Genomic DNA, 16,770 nt, shown 5'->3' on the forward strand with positions numbered 1-16,770 from the left:
GTAGGTGTGGCTGTGATGGACAGATCTATTGTCCTTTTCTTATTACTCTGAGAAGTTGTGGTGGGCTATCCTCTCAAACTGCTGCAGTCTCTGTGGCGATGGAGTTACCGCAATATTCATGGGACATGGAGGTCGCTGGCTGGGCCACTATTTATTGCCCATCCCTAATTACGCTCGAACTGACCGACTTGCTAGGCTAATTCAGAGGACATTTAAGAGTAAATCACATTGAACATAGAATTTACAGTACAGAAGGAGGCCATTCATCCCATCGAGTCTGCACCGGCCCTTGGAAAGAGCACCCCACTTAAGCCCCACACCTTCACTCTATCCCCTGTCCCCAGTCTAACCTTTTTTGGACACTGAGGGCAATTTAGCATGGCCAATCTTTGGACTGTGGGAGGAAACCGGAGCACCCAGAGGAAATCCACGCAGTCACGGGGAGGACGTGCAGACTCCGCACAGACAGTGACCCAAGCCATGAATCAAACCTGGCACCCTGGCACTGTGAAGCAACCATGCTAACCACTGTGCTACCATGCTGGTCCCACTGCGCTACCATGCTGCCCTTGCTATGATTCTGGAGTCAGATGTAGTCCAGACTAGGATGGCAGATCCCTGAAGAATGTTAGTGAATCAGTTAGGTTTTTCCGACAATTGACAATGGTTCCATGTTGATTATTAGACTTTTAATTCCATATCTTTATTGAATTCAAATTTGAACCCGAGTCCCCAGAGCATTACTCTGAGTCTCAGGATTACCGGCCCAGTGAAAATATTACTATTCCATCACCTCCCTGTTGTGTTTGGTCTTCTATACCTTCCAAAGGACTCCACCAAACACTTTGACTTCTCCAAACCAGGATCTTTATTTAGTCTTGTGTGCTAAGATAGCAATCTGTTACGGAACACGTGATCATGGCGTCTCCTCATTACTCCCATCAAACTAGACCTCGCACCGACCATCCACTTGTTTGTCTTACTACACTCTGCAATCTTCTGCTGATGGCTGAATGTGTCTCCTCATATATGGAAGTCACTGCACACATGACCTTGATCTTCAGATAGCATGGTGTGCCTGCACTGACACCTGGTGGTTGGAGGTCGCACAGCATCCATCCATGATACAGGCCATAGGCATATCACCACACTCCCCACAATGAGCTTTGTTAGGGGATTTCAAGAGTTTACCCCAGTGAAAGAATAGTGATTATCTTTCAAAGTCAGGATGATGTGCCACTTCAAGATTATGGCATTTTCATGAGTTAGCATTTTGTTGTCTTGGTAATAGAGGTTGTAAGGCTTGGAGGTACTGTCAAAGTAAGTTTGATGGATTGCTGTACCATACCTCGGGAAGGAAGCACATGCATACTGCAGCCATAACATACCAGTGTGGAGATTAGGAGCGTGGCCGGGGGGGGGGGTTACGTTTCGCTCAGTTGGCTGGACGGTAATGTAGAGCAAGGCTGACAGCATGGGTTCAATTCCCGTACCGGCTGATGTTATTCATGAAGGCTCTGCCTTTTCAACCTTGCCTTTCTCCTGAGGTGTGGCGATCCTCAGGATAAATCGCCACCAGTCAGCTCTTCCCCTTCAAGGGAAAAGCAGCCTATGGTCATATGGGATTCTGGTGACTTCACAAAAAAGGAGCATTATTAATGATGAATAATGTGTTTTGAATAATGTGTTTTTAAAATAAATTTAGAGGACCCAATTTTTTTAACCGATCAAGGGGCAGTTTAACGTGGCCAATCCACCGACACTGAACATATTTGGGTTGGGGGGAGGGGGGAGGGTGAGACCCACACAGCCACAGAGAGAATGTGCAAACTCTACACAGACAGTGACCTGAGGCCAGGATCGGACCTGGGGCCGGGATCGAATCCGGACCTCAGCGACGTGAGGCAGCAGTGCTAACCACTGCACCACCGTACCGCCCATTTAAAAATAATTTTGAGCTTTTTGAGATCCCTGTGGCTACATCAATCCAGGTGGGTAATGATTATTCCATTCAACTCCTGATTTGTGTGTCTGATATTGGAGATACATGAAAGGGTAAGGAAGTGAGATACTTGGCTCAGAATAATCGACCTCTGCCCCAGTTGGCTTGTCATGCCCTTCAGATGATTGGGTCCAGTTTGGTTTCTGTCTGAGGCGCTGATGGTGGGCAAAGGTAATGAGGATGAATGGCAGGCTGAGGAAAGAAGATGCCCATTGCATGGCACTTATGTGGTTCAAATATTTCCTGCCACTTGTTATCCCAAGCCCATTGCCATTACTATTTGGTAGAGTAAAGGTAATTGTCTATGTTCAGCAATCTAAATATACGCTATAAATTATAGACAAAAACTATCTGTTCAAAGTTGTTAAAACTGGGAAGTGGAGTATACATACAGCACATGTTTCCACTTGGGAGTCTAAAAGTAGAGATTCCGAATATAAGACGGTCACTAATAAATCAAACCATTAATTCAGGAGAAGCTTCTTCACTTAAAGTGCTGGGAATGTGGAACGTCCTACCAAGTGGAGTAATTGAGGTGAGTAACGTTGATGATTTTACGAGGAAGCTAGATTAAGTACACAAAAGAGAAGGGAGTAGAGGATACGCTGTTGAGTGAGACTAAGTCAGGCCTTGGGTGGAGCATAAACACCAGCACGGTTCTGCTGTGTTGAATGGCCTGTTTCTGTGTTGTAAATTCTTTGTAAATCTGTTCTATGTAAGTTTACACCTTGACTTGATTTCTGCTTCTTTTCAATAGGGTGAAACGGCCATTTGTCCCAACAACAGAATGCATATTTGAGTTACCCAGCCTTACTTTACAAGCCACGAGGGCCCAGACTCTGCTGCTACAAACCATTTTACAGAGCTGGACGCACAATACAGGAGTATCATTATCAATAGATGAATCTTTACTAAAGGACATCTTCAGACCTTCAGGTAAGACAGAGAGGTGTTCTTCTGATTAACTGCAACCGTGTTACAATCTGTGGTTCAATGTTAGGATATGTACACTAATAACCTTTTAGTATTATTCACCAGGCAGCCAGATACTGATGACTTGAATGCAGCTTCTCTCAAAATCATTTGTCATGATTATGATGAGTTTCATGGGGCATGGTTCAGTGGCGTGGATCCGGGTGCAACAGGTGAATCCTGCGAGAGCCCCAAATCAGGCTTCACACAGGGCCGATCCTGAGTGACCCGGCTCGCTCCATCTGGCACGCTCTGGATCTCGACCTCACTGAGCTTGATCCAGATCTGCATATTTAAATGGCGCCAGGGAACCAACAGCCGGGGCTGCGAGACCTCGACAGGGTGCGTCTTAGCACTGGTTTCTACAAACATGTACAAGGGATGGCGGCACTTTCGGGGGGAGAAACTCACAGGCATTTAGAGACCCTCAGCTGGTTGGTGACAAGGCAGGGCGGTGCCCTGGCACTCCACCTGGCACCTGGGCATCCTGACAATGTCACCCTGGCAGTGCCACCTATGCCAGGGTGCCCAGTTTGACTGTGCCAGGGGCAGGGTGCCCGGCTGGTAGTGCCAAGTTGCCCAGGTGTCAGGTTGGAACTGCCAGGGGTCAGGACCGGGATGGCTTTGCACATTAGAGGGGTGGGTTCCAGGGGCCTCGAGAAGGATGAGGGGGGTGGGGAGGTAAAGCGGGTCATGAAAGCCAGGGCTGAAAGGGGAGGGAGGAATTTGAGAGCTTGTGGCAACCTTCCAAAATGCCGTCCGATCCGCGAGGAGCCGTTCTTGCTGGTGAGCTCAGCTCGCCAGTGCAGGATGGCTGCCTAAGTGTGTCCTCGACGGGGAGAAGTTCCCGAGGCCAAAAAAATAGAGGGTTATTCTCAGCGCTGCAGCAAACAAGAAACATCCCTCCAAGTGCAGACTTTAACTTCTCTCCGCTGAATTACATCTATGTTCTTCGGAGAGCCACGGTGATGTTACATATTTTCAGACCAATGTGAGGATGGGCTCTGCTTCACAACTGTAGAGAAGTTTGATGATAAGATTGGAGAACTGTTTGATCTGGAAAACTCCTAACTTCCATTTGTAAAAGGTTACATTCCGAATCCAAGTTTCTTCAGGAGGAATTGGGAGAAGAATGAGGAAAAATGGGATGGGATTGTGAATGATCATGTTTGTCATGAAAGCTTCAAAGTCTATTCATTTTTACATGGAATTTGTTTTTTCTATGTATAAATGTGCTACTTTTCTATTAAGTGCCACAACTGTTCACCCTTATAACTATGTTGAAATCCTCTGTTCTGGAAGAATAAAGTCTAGCTGGAAAGCACAAAATTATTTTACATAACAATAAGTTTCCCAACCAATAACAACACCTACCGTTTTTCAATGAAAAGTCAGTACCTTCCAAATAAATGAAAATATGGCATTGTTTTAATTCTGAGTCATAATTAAATGAGAGTTATAAGTTACCACCATATTAATATTGAATTAATATTGATTAAAAGGATAGCACTTGAATTTTGGACCTTCTGGGTCATGTGATGAGACTTGGAACTCACATTTTTGATATTTCACTAAAGTCAATGTGCAGAATTAGTCTTTATGCTATTCTCAACAGTACCAGGCACACAATGCTCGCCAATATTACAATAGCCTTCAAACTATAACTGCAGGAAATCTTCAACATTGTAGCAACTCTGAATGCAAGCAAGTGTCAAAAGACAAGTATTTTAGAACATAGAACATAGAATAGTACAGCACAGTACAGTACATGTCCCTAATGACTCTGACTCCACCACCTCTGCTGGTAGTGCATTCCACACACCCACCACTCTTTGTGTAAAGAACCTACCTCTGACATCTCTCCGAAACCTTCCCCCAATCACTTAAAAATTATGTCCCCTCGTGACAGCCATTTCCACCCTGGGGAAAAGTCTCTGGCTATCCACTCTATCCATGCCTTTCATCAAGTCGCCTCTCATCAAGTCACCTCTCTTCCTTCTTCGCTCCAGTGAGAAAAGCCCCACTTCCCTCAACCTTTATTGATAACACATGACCTCCTGCCGAGGCAGCATCCTGGTAAATCTCCTCTGTACCCTCTCCAAAGCATCCATATCCATTTTCATACACTAATTCTTTGGAAAGTCTTACTGCAATTTTCTATATACTTGTTTTATGTAAAAGGTGTGCAAGAGTTGGATTGGACTGATTTATTGTCACGTGTACCGAGGTACAGTGAAAAGTATTGTTCTGTGTGCAGTCAAACAGGTCATTCCATTGGATTGGATTTGTTTATTATCACATGTACTGAGGTACAGTGAAAAGTATTTTTCTGCGAGCAGCTCAACAGATCATTAAGTACATGGGAAGAAAAGGGGATAAAAGAAAATACATAATAGGGCAACACAAGATATACAATGTAAAGTTAAGCACCGGCATCGGATGAAGCATAGAGGGTGTGGTGTTAATGAGGTCAGTCCATAAGAGTGTCATTTAGGAGTCTGGTGATAGTTGGGAAGAAACTGTTTTTGAGTCTGTTCGTGTGTGTTCTCAGACTTTTGTATCTCCTGCCCGATGGAAAAAGTTGGAAGAGTGAGTAAGCCGGGTGGGAGAGATCTTTGATTATGCTGCCCGCTTTCCCCAGGCAGCGGGAGGTGTAGATGGAGTCAATGGATGGGAGGCAGGTTCGTGTTATGGACTGGGTGGTGTTAACGACTCTCTGAAGTTTCTTGCAATCCTGGGCCGAGCAGTTGCCATACCAGGCTGTGGTGCAGCCCGATAGAAAAGAAAATACATAATAGGGCAAACATAAAATACACAATGTAAATACATAGACACAGGCATCGGGTGAGCATACAGGAGTGTAGTACTACTCAGTAGAGAAGATGTGTGAAGAGATCAGTCAATAAGTTCATCAGTCCATAAGAGGGTCGTTTAGGAGTCTGTAATAGCGGATAAGAAACTGCTTTTGAATCTGTTAGTCCGTGTTCTCAGACTTTTGTATCTCCTGCCCGATGGAAGAAGTTGGAAGCATGAGTAAGCTGAGTGGGAGGGGTCTTTGATTCTGCTGTCCGCTTTCCCCAGCAGCGGGAGGTGTAGATGGACTCAGTGGATGGGAGGTGGGTTCATGTGGTTGACTGGGCGCTGTTCATGAGTCCTGGTTTCTTCTGGTTTTGGCTGAGCTGTTGCCATACCAGGCTGTGATGCAGCCAGCCAGGATGCTTTCTACGGTGCATCTGTAAAAGTTGATAAGAGTCAGCTTCAGGTACTTGGGGGTTCAGGTGGCCAGGAGCTGGGGGGCCTTGCATAAGCTAAACCTCACAAGGCTGGTGGAGCAAATGGAGGAGGAGTTTAAGAGATGGGACCTGCTGCCGCTGTCTTTGGCGTGTAGGGTGCAGTCAGTCAAGATGACGGTGCTCCCGAGGTTCCTGTTCCAGTGCCTCCCCATCCTTATCCCGAAGGCCTTTTTAAGGCGGATTAACAGGAGCATTACGGGGTTTGTGTGGGCACACGGGACTCCAAGGGTGAGACGGGTGTTCTTGGAACGGGGCAGGGATTGGGGGGGGGGGGGGGGGGGGCTGGCGTTGCCCAACCTCTGTGGGTATTATTGGGCTGCCAACAATGGTGCGTAAGTGGGTAATGGACGGCGAGGGGGCGGCATGGAAGAGGCTGGAGATGGAATCCTGTGTGGGTACGAGCCTGGAAGTGCTTGCAACGGCGCCGCTGCCGCTCCCTCCGACGAGGTATACCACAAGCCCGGTGGTGGCAGCTACCCTCAAGATTTGGGGGCAATGGATGCGGCACAGGGGGGAGGTGGGGGCCTCGATGGGGTCCCCGATACGGGGGAACCACCGGTTTGTTCCGGGGAGAATTGATGGCGGGTTCCTGAGTTGGCACAGGGCAGGTGTCAGGAGGCTGGAGGACCTGTTCATAGATGGGAAGTTTGCGAGCCTGGGTGAGCTGGAAGGGAAGTTCAGGCTCCCCCTGGGGAACACCTTTAGGTACATGCAAGTAAGGGCGTTTGTCAAGCAGCAGGTGGCGGGGTTCCCCCCTGCTGCCGCCGCGTGGGGTCCAGGACTTGGTGCTCTCGGGGGTGTGGGTTGGAGAGGGGAGGATCTCGGAAGTGTACCAGGTGATGCAGGAGAGAGACGAGGCCTCGGTGGAGGAGCTGAAAGATAAATGGGAGGAGGAGCTGGGTGAGGAGATTGAGGAGGGGACGTGGGCGGATGCCCTAGAAAGGGTGAACTCCTCCTCTTCGTGTGCGAGGCTTAGCCTCGTACAGTTTAAGGTACTGCATAGGACTCATATGACCGGGACAAGGATGAGCTGGTTTTTTGGGACTGAGGACAGGTGTATTAGGTGCTCAGGGAGCCCAGCAAACCATGTCCACATGTTCTGGGCATGCCCAGCGCTGGAGGAATTTTGGAAGGGTGTAGCAAGGACGGTATCGAGGGTGGTAGGATCCAGGATCAATCCAGGCTGGGGACTCGCAATATTTGGGGTTGCAGTGGAGCCGGGAGTGCAGGAGGCGAAAGAGGCCGGTGTTCTGGCCTTTGTGTCCCTAGTAGCCCGGCGGAGGATTCTTCTTCAGTGGAAGGATGCGAGGCCCCCAAGCGTGGAGGCCTGGGTCAACGATATGGTGGGGTTTATTAAATTGGAGAGGGTGAAATTTGCCCTAAGGGGGTCAGTGCAGGGGTTTTTCAGGAGACGGCAACCATTCCTAGATCTCCTGGCAGAACGGTAAAAACAAAAGGTCAGCAGCAGCAGCAACCGGGGGGGGTTGTCTCTTTGTTTTTGTTTTGGGTTGAATAACTGATTTTTGCCAATGACGGGCGTTAATTTATTGTTTCTCTTTTGTATTTACGGGGGGGTTCTGTTTTTTTTGTTCTTAGAATTTTCTGTTATTGTTTTTTTTTTGTGAAAATGTGAAAATTTAAATAAAATTTTTTTTAAAAAAAGGTTGATTTTTTTTGAGTCAATGTGGACATGCCGAATTTCCTTAGTTTCTTGAGGAAGTATAGACGCTGTTGTGCTTTCTTGGTCGTAGCGTCGACGTGGGGGGACCAGGACAGATTTTTGGTGATGTGCACAGTTAAATGAAGAAGAAATGATGAAAGTGAACACTTTAAATCTCATTAGTAATCATTTATTAAAGTAAGCCAGGTTATTATGAATTTAGGTAATCTGCAGTCTGAGCATCTTCATGGAACTGTACTGTGCTCTACGACTGTACTGCCCCTAATTGTACTGTAGTGATGTGAACTGGGTAACTGTGTGTTTTGCACGTATAAGCTGTTCAGTCTCTCTGAAAGTGAACTAAGTAAACATGATACCACAAGACTTGATTTATTTCGTATTGAACATCTGTAATGAATGGAATTGTTTAGGGTATTGGTATTGGCCATGACACCTGAAACATGGCTTGCTGCTGTTTTGACTGTTGCACATTTTAACTAGTACGTTGTTTCTTTTGGTGGCCATTGAGTTTTCAAAGATTGACTGCAATACATACTTTAACGAGCCATCAGTTACTAGGTGGTACATGTGATGTCACCACAATGATTCAGCTTGAAACTGAATTGATGTCTGTTCAAATGTGCTTGAAATTAATTAATCTTTGCCAAAAATGAAATGTTCATGCAATCATTGACATTGCATTCCCAAACAGCATCACGTATAGAATCATAAAATTTACAGTGCAGAAGGAGGCCATTCAGCCCATCAATTCTGCACCGGCCCTTAGAAAGAGCACCCAACTGAAGCCCATGCCTCCATCCTGTCCCCATAATCCAATAACCCCCCCCGCAATCTTTTGGACACTAAAGGGAAATTTAGCAAGCCAATCCATCTAACCTGCGCATCTTTGGATTGTGGGAGGAAACCGGAACACCCGGAGGAAACCCAGGCAGACATGGGGAGAAAGTGCAAACTCCACACAGTCACCCGAGGCTGGAATTGAACCTGGGCCCCTGGAGCTGTGAGGCTGCAGTGCTAACCACTGTATCATTGTGCAGGAAATAGTGTGAAGTCATGCCGTAGATGAGGCACTTTTGAGTCCAGGCAAACGTGATGTTAAGAGTATTTGAATGACCTAATATTTCCGTTGAAATTTCTCAAATCTAATTTATAAGAAAAAAATCGTCTTTATATTTAATAGATGTAGGTGGGTGTATTTAATTAGGGCCAAAATGAAGTTGAAAGTGTCTGTCTGCTTTTTAGTAAACACCACTGCGTTGTTACCAGTATCTAATTAGTGTCAAATTCTATACTCTTGTGCCACGTGTCACCGTATGTACTTTGGATACACCACTGTGGCTACATAGAAAAGAACATAGGAATTGAGGATCAACCTAAATTGCTAGTTGCATGTTTTGATGTCACATTTCCTTTTTATAACATTTACATGTATAATTACATCATTTTAATTAGTGCAATAAACTCGTCGTTGTATTTTATTGCTTTGTTTTGTGAAAGAAACCTCCTATTCCTCAGAAGATGATCAAGGGTTCCGTAGTGTTTTGAACCTTTTCAGAACTTGCCAGAAAACATTGCGTACCATTTAATTGGAGAGTATTGGTGGGTTTTGGCAGGTGCTCAAAGTCTTTTTTTTTATTATTTCATTAGCTTGCAGCAGCAGGCATTTTGCTCAAGGCCACATGTCTTCAATTTGCCGTTTATTAGGATATTGGCTGAGAGGTGTCATTGAGTGAATTACAGGTGCAAATGTCTCTTGTTTAATTTGGAAATAATTGAAAAGTAGATCTGTCGTCAGTCACACCTCAGAGGGGGTTGGAAAAATGATACCAAAGTGCTACTGGGTGTGAGCACTATGCTTGTATGTTTGCCTACCGCAAGCCCACCTGCCACCGAAATCCTCTTCCATGCTTTTGCTAACTCCACTTTTGATTCTCTCCAGTGAACTTCCATCCTCCACCTTGCACAAACTTCTATTATATTTATTCTAGCCCTTCTAATTCATTAAATGTAAAATTTGCATGGTGTTTAAATCAGTTTTGCATCTCTCCCTCTCCCTATCTCTGTGCCTCCAACTCTACAAACCTCCTGCCCACACTTCCTTGATCTCTGGCCACTTGTGCACCTGCTCCACATGGACCATTGTTGACACCGGTGCCTTCAGCTGGTTAGATATCGTACCCTTGAAATTCCCTCCCTAAACTCTTATTCATCTTTCCATCGCCTCTTTGCGATTGAGTATTAAATATTCCTGGATACGAAGCGTTGAGGAAAGGTAGGAAATGGCAGGGGTGGCAGTTTTGCTCAAGGAGTGTATGAAGGACTCAGGGGTAAAGGGCAATCTATTTGGCTGGAGCTAAGGAACAAGAAAGGTGCAATTACATTATCTGATGTAGCCAATAGGCCACGACATAGTGGAAAAGGCGAAGAGGAACAAATTTATAAGGAGATTACAGAGAGGTGCAAGAATTATAGAGTAGTTCTAATGAGGCACTGTAGTTATCTGAATATAGACTGGGATAGCAGTAATGTAAAGGGCAGTGATAGGCAAGAGTTTCTAGAGAGTGTTCAGGAGAATTTTCCACAGCAGTATTTTTCCAGTCCAATGGGAAAGAAAGCATTGCTGGACCAACTTTTGGCAATGAGGTAGGCCAAATGGATCAAGTGTCAGTGGGAGAACATTTGGAGTACAGTGATCACATTATTATAAGGTTTAGGTTGGCTATGAAAAGGACAACGAAGGATCCAGAATAAGAATTATTAACTGGGAAAATCTAACTTCATGTCCTGGAGCACAGGTCTTCACTACTATTGCCGGAATATTGGCAGAGCCCATCGCCTTTGCAGTATGCTGTGCCTTCAACAGTTTTTTGATGTCACGGTGAGTGAATCAAATTAGCGGAAGACAAGCTCTGTGATGCTAGGAACCTCTGGGTCATCCACTTGGCACTTCTGGCTGAAGATGGCTACAACCGCTTCAGCCTTATCTTTTGCACTGATGTGCTAGGCTCCTCTATAATTGATCAGCCATTAATTGCAGAACAGGTTGGAGTTTTCTCCAAAAAAGGCCAAAACATGCTTCTTTTCTTTGCACGTAAATTTCAAAGCAAGGGCTGTGTTTTTGCTCCTTGCACAGTCAACAGATAATCCTTTGAGAACTGATGAAAATATAAATGTGAGCATGTCCTCTTTGTCAATGACCAAGAGTCTATTGGACCGAGTCATGGAGTTTCACAAAAATAGGCCCTTCAGCCCATCGTGTCTGCGTCGCCAATTAAGCACCGATCTATTCTAAACCCATTTTCCAGCACTCACTCTGCCGTGGCATTTCAAGTGCTCATTAAATGTTGCCCTATTATGTATTCTCATGTATTTTCTTGAATTTTGTTTAATTCCCTTTTCTTCCATGTACTGAATGATCTGTTGAGCTGCTTGCAGAAAAATACTTTTCACTGTACCTCGGTACACGTGACAATAAACAAATCCAATCCAATCCAATCCAAATGCTTCTGAAATGTTGTGAGGCTTCGAAATGGTACTCATTTAATACAAAATCAAAGCCATGAAAGGAGTAGATTAGCAGAGGTTCTAAGAAAATAACCCCAGCCTTCCTAATCTTTTCTCGTGGCTTCAATTTTTCATATTTGGCTGCATATCTTGCCAATCTTTTATGTGCTCCGGAATGATTAGGTCCTTCCTGTAATCTGTTGACCAGAACTGTATGCAAGATTCCAGCTTTGGCCTGACCAGCATTTTATACAGTTCTAGCGTTACATCCCTGCTTTTGTATTCTATCCCTCATGCAGTAAAGGAACGCATTCGACCTTGTGTTTTTACCACCCGAATATATCCGTCCTGTCACCTTCAGGGACCTGTGGACATGCACTTCAAAGTCTCACTTCCTCTACTCTCAATATCCTCTTATTTATTCAATATTGCCTTGCTTTGTTTGCCCTCCCAGAATGTGGCATCACCTCACACTATCTTTCTCCTTTTCCATATCCAAAATGGTCATTCATGACTACTTCATCCACTTGCCCAGCTTCATTCTCGAAGAGTAAACCTAGAAGTGTGCTCCCTCTCTTTGGGCTTGTTACGTGCTGGCTAAAAAGTTCCCTTGAATGTAATTTAAGAATTCTGTACCATCTTGTGCCATTCACACTGTTTCCCAGTTGCTGTCAGGATCGTTGAAGTCCCCAACACTTTCCACCCTGTTGTTTTTGCACTCAGAAATGTTGCCTATGTATTTGCTCTTTTATCTCCCCTTCACTATTTGCGGGTCGGTGTACATTCCTTTTTTATTTCTGATTTCAACCCATTTGGCCTCATTTGATGATTAATTTAGTATATTATCCCACTTCACAGTTGTAATTCTTTCATTAACTAATAATGCTATACCCTCACCTTTTTTAGCCCTATCTCCATCCTCTCTGAACACCCTGGGCGCGATTCTCAGAAAATGGGGCTATGTCCCCACGCCGGTGGGAAAACCGGTGCCAATGACCCGGCGTCAACGGCCCTCCCAAGCTGAGGAATTCTCGCCTTTCCAGGGCGCGAGGTTGCCGGCGGAATCATTGCCACCGCTCCAGCCAGGCGCGAGTATGCGCATGCGCGGATTGGCGGGCGTGATCTTGCGCATGCGTGGACCGGACAGCATATTTCGGCGCATGCGCGGGGGTTCTCTTCTCCGCACCAGCCCCAGGGAAATATGGCGGTGCCCTATAGGGGCCCGGCGTGGAACAAGCCCACTCGCAGATCGGTGGGCCCTGATCGCGGGCCAGGCCACCGTGGGGCTCCCCCCCTCCCCCTGAAGACCACCCCCGCATACTCACCTGCCAGGTCCCGCCATGCATGAGGTGAGTAATTCATACCAGAGAGCTGGCCAATACTGGACAGCCGCTCGGCCCATCGGGGTCCGGAGAATTGCCGGGGGGGCCACTGTCAACGACTGGCATGGCGGGAATCCCGCACCCGCCTGAAAAAAGTCGGAGCATAGGCCGGGATTCGTGCCTCCCCTTGGGGAGAATCCCGGCCCCTATATCCAGTGATAATTAGCTTCCAATTTTGCACCTCTTTGAGCCATTTTTCCATTATAGCAATTGTATTATGCTGCCATGTGCCTGTCTGTGCCCTCAGCTCATCAGCTTGGTTTGTTATACTCCTTGCATTTAAATATATACCTTATAACACTGAAAGTCCTGTCTCATTCATTTCTTAATCTCGCCTTCTGCCTTGCAGAGACACTCATTATTTTTTTGTCTCCTTCTCCCTGCTCTGAATTTATCCTTTCTAAACCTGCCCACAGATTCCTATCCCCCTGCCAGTTTAGTTCAAATCCTCCCCAATGACACAAGCAATTCACCCTGCAAAAACTTTTGTCCCAGATTGGTTCAGCTGTAGACCGCCTAGTTTGTGCAGATTTCACTTGCATGCAATGGATCATAATTACCCCAGAAAGCTGAAGCCCCCTCCCCATTCTGCACATCTCGCCAGCCATGCATCATCTGATGTATTCTCTTATTTTTATAAACAGCAGCACATAGCCATGGGAGTAGTCCGGAGCTTACTACCTTTGAGGTCCTGCTGGCTAATCTCTTTCCTTACTCCCTAAACTCAGCCTGCAGGACCTCATCCCTGTTTCTGCCTACATCATTGGTCCCAATGTGGACCCCACCCCCCCCCCTCCAGAATGCCCTGTAGCTGCTTCGTGATATCCATGATCCTGGCACTATGGAGACAATGTGCCATCCTGGAATCATGTTTGCGACTGTAGAACCATAGAAATGATGCAGCACAGAAGAGGGAAGCCCATCTCGTCCATGCTGATCCAAAGACACCCAGGTGTCCTTTATAATCTCATCTTCCTGCACATGGCCCGTAGCCCTGCAGTTCACAGCACTTAAGGTGCAGATCCAGGTATTTAAAAAAAAATTAGCAGCTCTGATTCTACCACCAACTCTGGCAGCGAATTTCAGACACCCACCAGCCCCTGCATAAAAAAGCTTTCCCTCATGTCCCCTCTAATCCTTCTGTCACTTAGCTTGAATCTATGACCTCTGTCTGTCTGTTCCTTTAGTTAATGAACCCACTACTGTTCTTCATTACTTCTCCCTACCCTCCTGTACAGCTGAGCCACTCATGGTGCCATGAACATGGCTCTGAGTGCACTCGTCCACGGACCGGATACCCTCTCAATCATCCAAAACAGAAAACTGATTAATCAGTGGGACCTCGGGGGTCTCTGACACAACCTAGTCTCTTGGACTGTGGTCCTGGCGGTCAGCCATTCCATTTCTCCTTCCACGCTCACAGCCTGCTGTGTGATCCCGTAGCTTGCAGCATCTTGATTGTGCCACAGTGACTCCAGTTGCTGCTCGAGTTCTGAAACATGGAGCTCAAGATTTTGCAGCTGGTGGCATTTCCTGCACATGTGGCTGTCTCGGTCACTGGTAGCATCCACAACTTCCCACATACTACAGGACACACATTCCACACAACCGAGATAGCCTGCCATGTCTTAACTTTACTTCACGTATGTTAACTTTATTTTACTTTAATTTACTTATGCTAATTTTACTTGGCCTTAACTTAATAAACCTTACAACTATTGATAAACCTTACGAATACTGCTAAATCCGTTGAATACTTAACACACTTTACACACTTTGCAATAGACCTTACTTTACTTCTAAGGAATTTAGCAATTTGATTGGAAGTTTGTTGAAGTATTTGCATGACATCCCCTAGAAGTGGAACACTGTAACAGGATGGTGTCAGAAATTATTTTGAGGTGATGATGATTAATAATAATGATAATAATGACCTTTATTGTCACAAGTAGACTTACATTAACACCGCAATGAAGTTACTGTGAAAAGGCCCGAGTCGCCACATTCTGGCGCCTGTTCGGGTACACAGGGAGAATTCAGAATGTCCAAATTACCTAATAGCACAACTTTCAGGACTTGTGGGAGGAAACCGGAGCACCCGGAGGAAACCCATGCAGACGTGGGGAGACCTTGCAGAGTCCGCACAGACAGTGACCCAAGGGGGAATCGAACCTGGGACCCTGGCGCTGTGAAGCCATAGTTCTAACCACTATGCGACTGTGCTACCCACAGATCGAGTAGATAGAGAACAATTCTTGATGTGGGCATTCACCTTGAAATGCTACTCACAAAGAGTAGCGAAAATCAGGAACTCGTCCTGATGCCTTCCTGAGTCTGTAAGTTCTCACCGTGTCTTTGTGGGTTTCCCCCGGGTGCTCCGGTTCCCTCCCACAGTCTAAAGATATGCAGGTTATGTAGTTTGGCCATGGTAAATTATCCCTTGGTGTCCAAAAGGTTAGGTGAGGTTATTGGAATAGAGCGGGGGAGTGAGGCTAGGTAGGTTGCTCTCTCAGAGGGTCCGTGCATACTCGAAGCTGGTGAAGCTAGGGCTCAATTGAAAATTTCAAACCTTGAGAGAGTTAAATTATTTGTGAGACAAGGATTACAGGATTCAGATGGGTAAATTAAGTTAAGATATAGAGCAGCCATCATCGAATTGAATGGGGCTGAATCATACAATTTACAGTGCCAGCTGAGGAAGCCATTGGGCCCATCGAGTCTGCACCTTGGAAAGAGCACCCTACCTAAGCCCACTCCTCCACCCTATCCCCGTAACTCAGTAACCCGACCCCACCGTTTTGGACACGAAGGGCAATTTAGCATAGCCAATCCACCTAACCTGCACATCTTTGGACTGTGGGAGGAAACCGGAGCACCCGGAGGAAACCCATGCAGACACGGGGAGAACGTGCAGACTCCGCACAGATAGTGACCCAAGCCGTCAATCGAACTTGGGACCCTGGAACGTTGAAGCAACTGTGCTAACCACTGTGCTACCGTGCTGCCCACTCCTGTTCCTATATTATGTTTCTAATTCTGTCTATCTTTCAAACTTTGGTTGAATGTTATTGGACACTGCAAACACTAAAATAGTAGATTCCGATCAGTATAATTTTGGATGTTTACCCCCCCCGCCCCCCCATCCCCCACCCTCTTTTTAATTTATCGCATGTTGTGTACCATTCCTCATTTGACTGTGGAAGAATCTTGTAACAAACCTCTGCCAGTATCACACTGAACTGGTTGTTTTATGTTCGAAGTTCTGGTACTGACATCTTTTCCTTATTTTTTAAGAGGCACTCTGTTTTCCAAACATTTTCCTGAGGTAGCACTGTTAAATCAACAACTTAACATGGAAGTTTGCAAGTTAGACCTTGTGTCTTGACACATCAGTGTACATTTAGTTTGTGTGTAGTCGCTGTCCACCATTTGATTACTTCCCTGAATGGATATTGAACAGAAATAGAAAAAAATTAGCATGCATGTTTGCTGAAAGATTCATTAAAATTATTACAGTTTAGTTATTAAGTTACAAAAAAAGTATAATTTCAACACATTTGTAAGTGTGTGAATAAGCTTCTGAAATTGTATTGCTATATATTTATGTTGCATTTGTCCTTGGAGACAAAAGTTTTGTCTTTCATTTAATTCAACATAATGGAGTGAAATTTTAAAAATGTGTGTTTTTCAATTCTATTTTATTTAATTGCTGAGATCAAAACTTAAGAATATATGGTTTGCAGATGTAACTTGATAGAAATGGCATATTTTGTTAGTTGCTAATGAACCATGATACTCATAAGATTGAAGTGTTTATTGCAGAGCAAGAGAAAGAAGAAAATTGTCTAAGTGCTTTTCAGTACCAAGAATGCAACTAAATTTAATGTGACTGGTCTGGAAACCATTCCAAATTTTTATGTGAAAGATTTTTTGGTG

At 45.4% G+C, this 16,770-nt stretch overlaps 1 protein-coding gene across 5 annotated transcripts in view; it reads left to right on the top strand.

Annotated features, from left to right (window-relative positions):
* LOC119972233 (vacuolar protein sorting-associated protein 13B-like) overlaps window positions 1-16,770 on the top strand; it is a 1,046,946-nt gene that overhangs the window by 273,466 nt on the left and 756,710 nt on the right. For all 5 annotated transcript variants that reach the window (XR_005462014.1, XM_038808618.1, XM_038808616.1 and 2 more), the window contains exon 17: window positions 2,760-2,938. Coding sequence is in view for 4 of the 5 variants with exons in the window: in XM_038808618.1 (XP_038664546.1) it covers window positions 2,760-2,938 (179 nt within the window). In the remaining variant the exon portion in view is untranslated. The remainder of the gene's footprint in view (window positions 1-2,759; window positions 2,939-16,770) is intronic.

Source organism: Scyliorhinus canicula, chromosome 10 (assembly GCF_902713615.1).
Source record: "Scyliorhinus canicula chromosome 10, sScyCan1.1, whole genome shotgun sequence".
In the NCBI taxonomy this organism is placed as follows: domain Eukaryota; kingdom Metazoa; phylum Chordata; class Chondrichthyes; order Carcharhiniformes; family Scyliorhinidae; genus Scyliorhinus; species Scyliorhinus canicula.